Source organism: Stegastes partitus, unplaced genomic scaffold (genome assembly GCF_000690725.1).
Source record: "Stegastes partitus isolate 25-593 unplaced genomic scaffold, Stegastes_partitus-1.0.2 Scaffold2247, whole genome shotgun sequence".
Lineage (NCBI taxonomy): Eukaryota > Metazoa > Chordata > Actinopteri > Pomacentridae > Stegastes > Stegastes partitus.
The window spans coordinates 59,342-68,379 of record NW_007579978.1 but is presented as its reverse complement, the minus strand read 5'-3'; the positions used below and the strand labels follow the sequence as shown (position 1 = coordinate 68,379).

At 41.4% G+C, this 9,038-nt stretch overlaps 1 protein-coding gene across 1 annotated transcript in view; it reads left to right on the top strand.

The window, feature by feature from the left end:
- Positions 1 to 8,375: 8,375 nt before the first annotated feature.
- Positions 8,376 to 9,038, top strand: part of LOC103374441 (pyruvate carboxylase, mitochondrial) — a gene marked incomplete at its 5' end in the record, with an annotated part of 47,292 nt that continues 46,629 nt past the window's right edge. The window contains one exon of the mRNA XM_008304533.1: positions 8,376 to 8,520. Coding sequence (XP_008302755.1) covers positions 8,376 to 8,520 — 145 coding nt within the window. The remainder of the gene's footprint in view (positions 8,521 to 9,038) is intronic.

Here is a 9,038-nt window from a genome sequence, read left to right as displayed (position 1 = left end):
TTTCAGAGCATAAACATTCTTTCTAATAGAGCAAAGTAATGTTTAAATGTACATAAACCGATGCAAAGTTTTAGCAGAAACGTGATGTAATTATTTGTTTTCCAATCCGTCTCATCAAAGTATCTTAGATTTAGCTAATGTTAGCTCTGGAGCAGATTATAAACCAGCGTCTCTGCACTTTGTTTTACTTGAAGCATGAAGAAATGAGCACATTCACACTGAGAAAGAGTGTATTTTGTTTGAGTCAGTGTACATCACGGTGCACGATCTGTGTGTGAGGGAGAACGTAAGACATTTGGCGAGCGCTGATCACTTGGAAATGCTACACCACGCTGATAAGAAGCTGCTGAGAGGCTGATCTGCAGCGGGAGCAGAGCGGCCTTGTTTACAGGAGACGTGGATTCAGGTGAGCTGCGGATCAGACGCCCTGCTTCAGAGCAGCTTTAAAGGTGGGCTTTAGGATTTGTTTGCCAACTCGGGGTGCCGGCTGAGGAAGAGGCATGTTGAGATTTCACTTAGACGAGACTAACACCTCTCACAGATATACACTCAGTCTTAATTATCACCTCTCTGCGGTTTGTCGCATCCGTAGCAGGTGAGCGTTGAGGTGTATTCGTCATTATGTGACTCAATGCAAACAGCCACGCATCAGTGAAGCTGATAGTGTTTGTGTCGGGCTGCCGCTCTGTCTCTTTAAATTTTAAAGCTTCTATCGATTATTTATGTTGCCTCCCTGTTTAACTTTGCTTTGTCACCTTGCCCACCCCGAAAACAAATCTGCTCTGTTTGATCACTCTGGTAAATAAGGTTCAATTTCAGGCTGTTTTCTACTCGACGTGTCTTTTTTTTTGCACTTCGACAAGGCGTAACGCCGCCTTAAAGCTGCAGACATTTGTCTTGACGTCTGCTCGTCGAGACTTTCTAGATCCAACTTTGCTACCTTTGCCCTGAGAGCGTTCACCTTCCACTTCACGTTTGCAGAGAGCCGTGGCCCCGCTGAACCTCGACGTGATGCAGGACAGAGCTTTACCTCAGATCGGCTCAGATGTTGACTAGATAAGCTCGCTTGGGTGATTGAAAAATAAACATGAAATTAGGAAAGTGTAGGGAGAATAATAATGGTGGGTTTCCTTGCAGTCCACAGTTAGAGGAGTAGAATCTTTATTTAACTAAGAAAAGGCTCGATGAGATTAAGAAGAGCATCCTGACCAAGACGGACGACATTAACTAACAGGTTACAGACATGAAACAGTTTGAAAAAACATGTCACAAGTCATCAAGGACTATCAAGCAAGGCCATCGTTAGTCAGTCATAACATGCATGTGTCGGCTAATTCCTGGGAGCGAAGGAAAAAGCTTCCCGTACTTATTTACTAGATATGAATGAGCAGGAATATGTTTATAAATGAAACCCTACTTCAACTTTTTTCTTTTTTTTTTAAACCAATTTCTGGAATCTGAGGTGTGAAAGAAGTTGTAATTAATTACCATTCTTAGATATTTAGAAGGAGAAACACAATAATGAGAGCCCTGAATGATTGTTTTGTTGCTTTTTTTGATGATTTGTCAGCATTCAGGAAAAGTCACCTCAGGTATTAAATCCCGTTTGCAGCTACTGAAGAGCCTGATGTAGCCTCAGAGCAGGAGGAGGTGTCAGAAAGGTTCCAGGACTGGTGTCACAAAAGATATGTTTCAAACTACAAACTAGGAGTTTTCCCCTTCAGACGATCAACCAGCACGTCTACAAAGAGATCCTGCGACGCGAGAAGAGGTGAGAGTTGTGGCAGGACAAGTGGTAGCCATGACAACGCTCACGATGCCCTGAGCATCCGACTGATCCTGGCTGAGAAGAACAACAAGAGCAACCTCCCTACTCACCCCACCTGGCTCCATGGGATTATTTCCTCTTCCCCAAGCTGAAGGGGGTCATCAAGGGGACCCGTTTTGAAGACGTGGACGACATCAAGATGATGACGGAGCTGCAGAGGATCCTAGAAGAATCCTTCCAGGAGTGCATGGCGGCGTGGCAGAGAAGACTGGGAAAGTGTGTTAGACTCCAGGGGGATTACTTTGAAGGGGTTAGTTTGGATTTGAAATATATCTTTTGTGACACCTCCTGAAACTTTTCTGACACAGCTCGTATATCACAGTGTCATCCGCATAAAAGTGGACATTTTATTGTTTTGAGATTGTTTGCTGGTAACATTTTTCTTGATAATTTCAGCTATTGTAGATTAGCTGAAGTGTTAGCTTAGCCCTTACTGTTAAGTGCTGTAGCAAATAAAGAGAGTGGCACTTCAGTGTTGGCAAGCAGAGAGCGTTGGTTTAGCGAGTAAAGCAGCACCGTGACAAAGACTGTCATGAGGGCACTGACAGTTCGCCAGCACCAGACTGTTAAATGAAGCTGAGGTAACCTGGAGCAGTGGATTTAGAGTGCAGGAGGATATGGTCGTTTTTGTGGCTTCTGTTGCACAATCAGTTCAAAGGTCCCACGTTTGGACCTGATCCCAGTCTTAGGATCGATGTATATCTCAACTAGGGAAAACAGGGCAGGTGTAAATGGCACAAAATTAGAAATTATTCCCATCTAGATGTAAACACGATCCCTCCTGTCTCTACATTACCGAGGCAGCTTATGTCCTTGTGGTAAAAATGTGCAGCAGCTCCTAGCTTAACTCTTCATTTTTTCCTTCCCACTGCTAATTCAGAGTTTTGAAATATAAACAGCATATTAATAAGGAGCAGGTTGGACAGTAATGGGGTAACACCTGCTTTTTTGCCCCCTTTGTTTTCTCCATTATCACCCCACCTATTTACCTGCTTATTAAAAATGACATCCAGTGCCAGTGCGGACAGACTGTAGACAACGACGACACATAAACTAGCAGGTGATTCGTTTTATTTTCTTCCCTGTGATATCCAGACTGCGTTTTACTATCAGATGTAAATTCTACTAGCATTTGGATGTTAGATGACAACATTGACACCATTTTTTACACTTTTTTTTCTATTTTAAGTCCAACTTAAATTAGAAATAACGAGACACAAATCACCTTTAGCCTACTGGTCGGCCTAAAGTGGCGGTGTGTTTAACGGACTCGTTTGCAGCCGAACCAACGGCCGCGGATGTCAATACTGAGCTCATTGTCGCTTTGGCAGTCACGAGTGAAGCTGATTGCAACAAGAGTGATAACGAGCAGCTGTGAGCGGAATAGCAATAAAAACAGAGTTTTCTGGTGATAAACGGAGCGCCGTGAGAACCAGAGTGGGGAGAGACACAACCAGATGCTGGTTTTTGGTGGGTGAAGAAGTGCATGTTGTTTAGCTCGCAACAAAACGAGGCAATGATCGCTGACGGAGGCTCGTGTGAGAGAGAGGAGGGGATCGGTCCACGTCAGAAAGAGTGTGGGTGGATTTGAACGAGAACCCTTGCTGTGTTCAGGTTCCCACACTGTAAAAAATGGACGTTTTTCAACTGTAATTCTGCCTGCAGATCGCCCCTGTTTTGTTAAATTGCTGATAATATGGAGTAAAATCAGAGAAATAAGAATTAGTTCACGTTAACCATAAACTATGTATAACGTCTATGTCTTTTTTTTTTTTTTTTTTTTTCCCCCGTTGAATCAGATCAAACAAAATGTGTCTTTTTTTTTTTTTTTTTTTTTTTACAAATGCTGTGTTGTTCTTTTGCAGTGTAAAACTACACTAATTTTGAGCAAAATGAGCAAAAATATTATTTTTCAGATATTTGCCTGTATTTAAAAAATAATTGTGTGTATTGAGGGCTGAAAAATAGAAAATTATTTTAAACTGAACCATTTAAACAGATAATATGAAGTAAAATCTTAGAAAAACGGTATTGACTTACATGTTAATTGTTCAAAAAACTAATTTAGAATCCACATTCTTACAAACTATTTCTCTTTTCGCATTTGAATTAGCAAAAGTATTGTTATTTTAAAGATATTTGGGAATATTTGAAAGAAAAATTATGTATGTATATTAAAATCAGTACTGGAAAAATGAAAAAAAATCTAACTGATTTTCCAGATTTTACCTGTTTTGTTAAATTACAGTTTATATCTAGTAAAATCACTGAAAAAATATTTATTTATATGTTGACTGTAAAGAAATAAAGCAAACCCTACATAATGTTCACAATACAAAGTTTGTACTTTTACAAATAACAATTTTCATTCTTTTACCATGTGTGGCTGTGAAATTATACAGATTACTGTGCTGAAATCAGCTAAATAATGTATTGATTTTAGATTATTGGCATTGTTTTTGCCGTTTTTACATTTGTTTGTTACAATATCCACCATTTTTATCATAATTTTTCTGGCACCTTTGCTGCTGAATTCTCACTATTTTTTTTGTGTTTGTTTGCTTGTTTTTGTTTTTAATGGATTTTTTTATTTCAGTTTTTTTACTGAGCTCTAGAACCTAATACAGTACTCAAACGCCTGTGTGCTTGCGCTCACAGTATGAAAAGCATTTGGGAGCCACAATCAACACTGGCAAGAAAGCGCCTGTGCGCTCTGCATGCTGTGCGCATCGCTCGGAAAGCTGTAGCCGAGTGCTTGTTTCAGGGCATCCAAATCAGGGAAGGGCCTCTGCTGAGTGTTTGTGCGTGTGTGACGCTACTGAGAATGCGATGAAGACTGATGGAAAAATAAGCAGAGAGACTGTGCGGTAGGAACGCAGAGCCCAAAGTGTCTGTGTGCGAGTCTTTTTATAGCGTGTGCTACAAATCATTAGAGGAAACATGGAGAAAGAGTGAAGGGAATGTGTGCACGATCGCCACGGGCAGACAGAGCCGGCTGATAATGAACACATTGATCTGGTACAGCAGAGAGGAAAAGGACAAACCTCCATGTATTAATGGTGTCTCTGGCGTCCCTCTCCGTTATTTCAGAGTTTTTCATTAATAACCACTGTTTGTGTTACTTGTCTTTCATTCCGTGTCTCTGTCCTGCCACATCCCTCTTTTATTTATACCTTTTGATTGCTTCCCCCCCCCCTCGTGCTCACTTATTAAGTTTGTTTACTGTGAGGGCCCCAGGGCCTTTTCCAGAGCTGGTGTGTGGTGGTGTTGTGTGTATGTGTGTGTGTGTTGTCTTTAAAGTTGCAGGTTCCCTGGTTGGCTGGAGCTGGACTTAATCAAGAAACTAGAGGCAGCTGTCTCTGGGTTATATAAGACCAGCCTCATCCTGGTTGTCTGGAGGCTCCCTCTTCCCCGACACCACTTTATGTTGTGTTTGAATTTTGATTTTCTATATATTTTATTTATGGTTACCTGAGTTTGCCTGGGAGATGTGTTGTTGTTTTTTCTCCTGCCAGTCGTATTTGTTAGATTTGATTTATTGTTACATTTATTAACCCTCTGAACTCCAACACCTGCCTGCCATGTTGTTCTATTAAGAAAAAAAAACACCATAATTACACCATTTATCAGAGCAGGAAGCTGCAGAAACAGGAAAAATCATCAGATTTTCAACTTCCTGACAGTGTTTGAACTAATTAGCGGTGACTTTGAGTTTTGGCAGGGGAGAAATAAAAAACAAAAAAACCCAATCGCAAAAATTCAGGGACACTTTGTCAGAGCTGCAGGCTGTATTCACACGGAGGAGACGGAGGGATGCAAATAAATCAAGAAGTCAGTAGTGAATGATCTTTAGTATGTGGAGCTGCTGTATTTTTCCAGCTCTGGTAACACCTGCGGGCTTCTTGGAAAACGCTGCACATGTTGATTCCAGGCTTTTTCAGTGAATAACCAAAGAAATGTAACTTTGCTTTTTTCTTTTTTTTTTTAAGCTTTATGGCATTTAACTGTGTCATACTACACAAAAGTGCATTCTTGAGTGCTTTCTACTTCTAGACCGCATGGTGCTCTTTCCCTTGGAGGTGCAGGACTTTATATTGGAGAGAAAAATGAGCCTACTGTTGGTGAAAACTTGCAGAAAACGTCCAGAGGCTGCTTTGCGTTTAGAGGCACCATATTTCTCACATTTACAATAACCATAATAATATAAAATTATAGATTTAGAAGGCGTCAAAAAGAAAGAAATTAAGGAAACACCACAACGCCCCAATGCCAGTCGAATTTTTTTCAACTTTTTACATTGTCATCCTTTTTGGATGAGTACCAAATATTTGCTGTAAACAAAAAAATATCTTTTATATAGAGAAAAAAAAGATTTTCAACCATTTGTTATAATCTAAGATGATAGTTCCAAACCTACAATAATCTACCACTTGTACAAGGTTACCAGGCAAAAGGAATGTTTAGGGAAAGATGTTGATTTGCTTTGTATGCAGCCGCGGCTAATAGCTAGTTAGCTTAGCATAAATACTGGAAACTGCAGGAAACAGCTAATCTGCTCCAAATATTAAACAAACATGACGTAAAATGTTAATTAGCCATTTTGGAGGTGCTGGTAGGTAGATTTTGTCACCTTTTATAAACAGGATTAAACTGTGCTCTTTATGCTAAGCTAATCTGCTAGTAGCAACAGTAACACATGTTAAAGGAAAGCAGCTTGATTCTTTAGCTAATATGTTTTTCCTCATTTTGACCAAATGTGGTCAGACCCAACCAGCTGGCTTTCCCACTCCACATTTGGCCGTCCTCGAGTCCGAACTTTAATTCTTCATCCAATAACAACGTATTATATAACAGCTTCCATATTTTACATAGAAGTTTGGAGACGCATGTGGGGCAGCAGCATATATTTTAATGCAGTTATTGTTGGCGGCCGACGCCGCTAATGGAAGGGAAGGAGACGTACGCGAGTTTGTTTTTTTTTTTTGAAGTCTTTGGGCAGAAATCCCTTTTTGTTCTGGTCCACAGCTTGCAGCCCAAGGCTTGGCGGAGCAGCACAAGCCGTGTGAATCCCTCAGCTCTGTTCTCTTTCTGCTCTCCAGCTCTGCTCCCTGTGGCAGAGGGCTGAGAGTACAGTGTCATCCTGTGTTTGTGCCCGCCGTACACCTCGGAAAATGAAAACCTTTCTTCCCCTGCTGGAGATGTGATTAGCTGGCAAGACATGGGCTGCTTTCCTTCAGATTTATTTTGGTATTGATAATACTTTATATGTACAGAGAGAGATTTTTATTTTGTTCCCTCTTTCCATCTGTTTCCATTCTGACTGTGTGCATCTTATTGTCGCTCTATTGGCATGACTGACATGTGCTTTATTGCCCGAACACATTGATCTCTCCACTACATCCCCCTCCTCTCTCTCAGTGCTGGTAATGAGGTGTGTGTCTATGGGGTTTGTTTATTGCCCTTCTTCCAATTATGGGATTCCTGAGTGATTATGCTGTAGCAATTACTTCAACTCGGTCCAGCTTTGACTGTCAGCTTAACGCCGAAATTGTGGTTGTAAATTCTGTCCATCTGCGCGGCGTGTTTGGCGACACAGATCTGCATCTACAGAGCCGGCGAGGTGGATGTGCTGCTTTATATCTAAAACCCAGCAGGTCCTCTGGGACTCCCTAAGTTCTCTGTGTATGTGTGGAAGTGGGTTTTCTTTTTAAATGTCACTTAAGAATCCAATATATACCGGGTCATGTGCAAAGACGTTTTGAGAAAACTTTGAGAAATAATCATGTGCGCAGTTTGCATTCCTTCACTCTACCTCCCTCCCTCCCTCGGGGACGTTAAACGCTGATAAATACGTTTAAAGCCGCCCCAAGAATATATTAACACATCCTTTCACTCTTCTCCCCTTTTGTGATTTTCCTTCCACTAATCTGTCTCCTCCTTCCTCTTCTCCATCAGTCTCCTTCCTCTTACAACAACTCAAAGCCGTCTATCCGCGTTGTTAAGACGGGCTTACAAGTGGAGGGGAGAAAAAAATAAAAAATCAGCAACAAATCAAGTAATGAAATTAACTCCAACAATTACACATCTTCCCTCCCTCCTCTCTCCCGTCCGCTCTCCCTCTCTTTGTTAATTTGGAGAGCTTAATTGGCGTGATAATACTTTTGAGGCAAACAAACAACAACGAAATAGAAATGGAATGTAATTACTTTCAGCAGTTGACTTCCTCCCGGTTCCCTGCGTGTGTTTGTCTGCTCAAGCTGAGATTGTGCAGCGTTTGAGGTTTTCGGTTATTGAATGAAGTTTGCGTGAGGCTACTACTTATTACCACCGTGTACGTCCGAGCGCTTTGTATTCGCAAATGTCAAGCGCTGACCTCTTGAGCGCGGTGTTTTCTTCAAATAAAGCCTTCTCTTTCAAGTGCAAAACAGAGCCGGCTTGGGTTTTGTATTTCTATGTGCTTCGATTTGCATTTATTCGATTTGAAAACTGTAAATTGCTCAGTAAGGAGAAAAAAGTTAACGGTCCCCTCTTGTGCTCCTCTCTCCAGACCAACATCCCCTTCCTGCAGAACGTCTTCGCCAACCACCAGTTCCTGCACTCCACCGTGGACACCCAGTTCATCGACGAGAACCAGGAGCTCTTCAACCTCAAGCCCACTCAGAACCGAGCCCAGAAGCTGCTGCACTACCTGGGTCAGTAAATAAACAACAAACAGAAGCGAAATCGATTTGGCGTTCAAACAGTATGACGTTGCAGCTTCGCTTCTGACTCCCGCCGTTGCATTTCAGCACAAATCCAGCCTCTTATAAGCAGAGATTAAAAGGTTAATGCTCGGCAGCCACCTATCTGGGACAGAGCTATCAAACCCTGATTGTTTCTGTGGCTTCTAGTCAGAGAAGCTTTCGCGAGCTAAAGGTGAAATATGGTGTGAAGAATCAAGTTTCTTCAGATAATTCTAAATGAAAGAGGAGCGGCTCAACCTACTGATGGATGTGAATGGTATAATTTAATGTACCGTCATATATAACCATGGTAGGCTCTTCTCCGCCTTCCAGCGAGGCTTAGATACAAACAGTGAAAGCTTAAGCTCTTCTTCTGAACTCTTGAATATCGTCTCTGTTCGTCAGTCTCACTTATAGAGTTTATTTTTTTTGCCATGAAAATAATCCCGTCATGCCTTAAAATGGCTTTAATGTAACTTTAAGCCTCC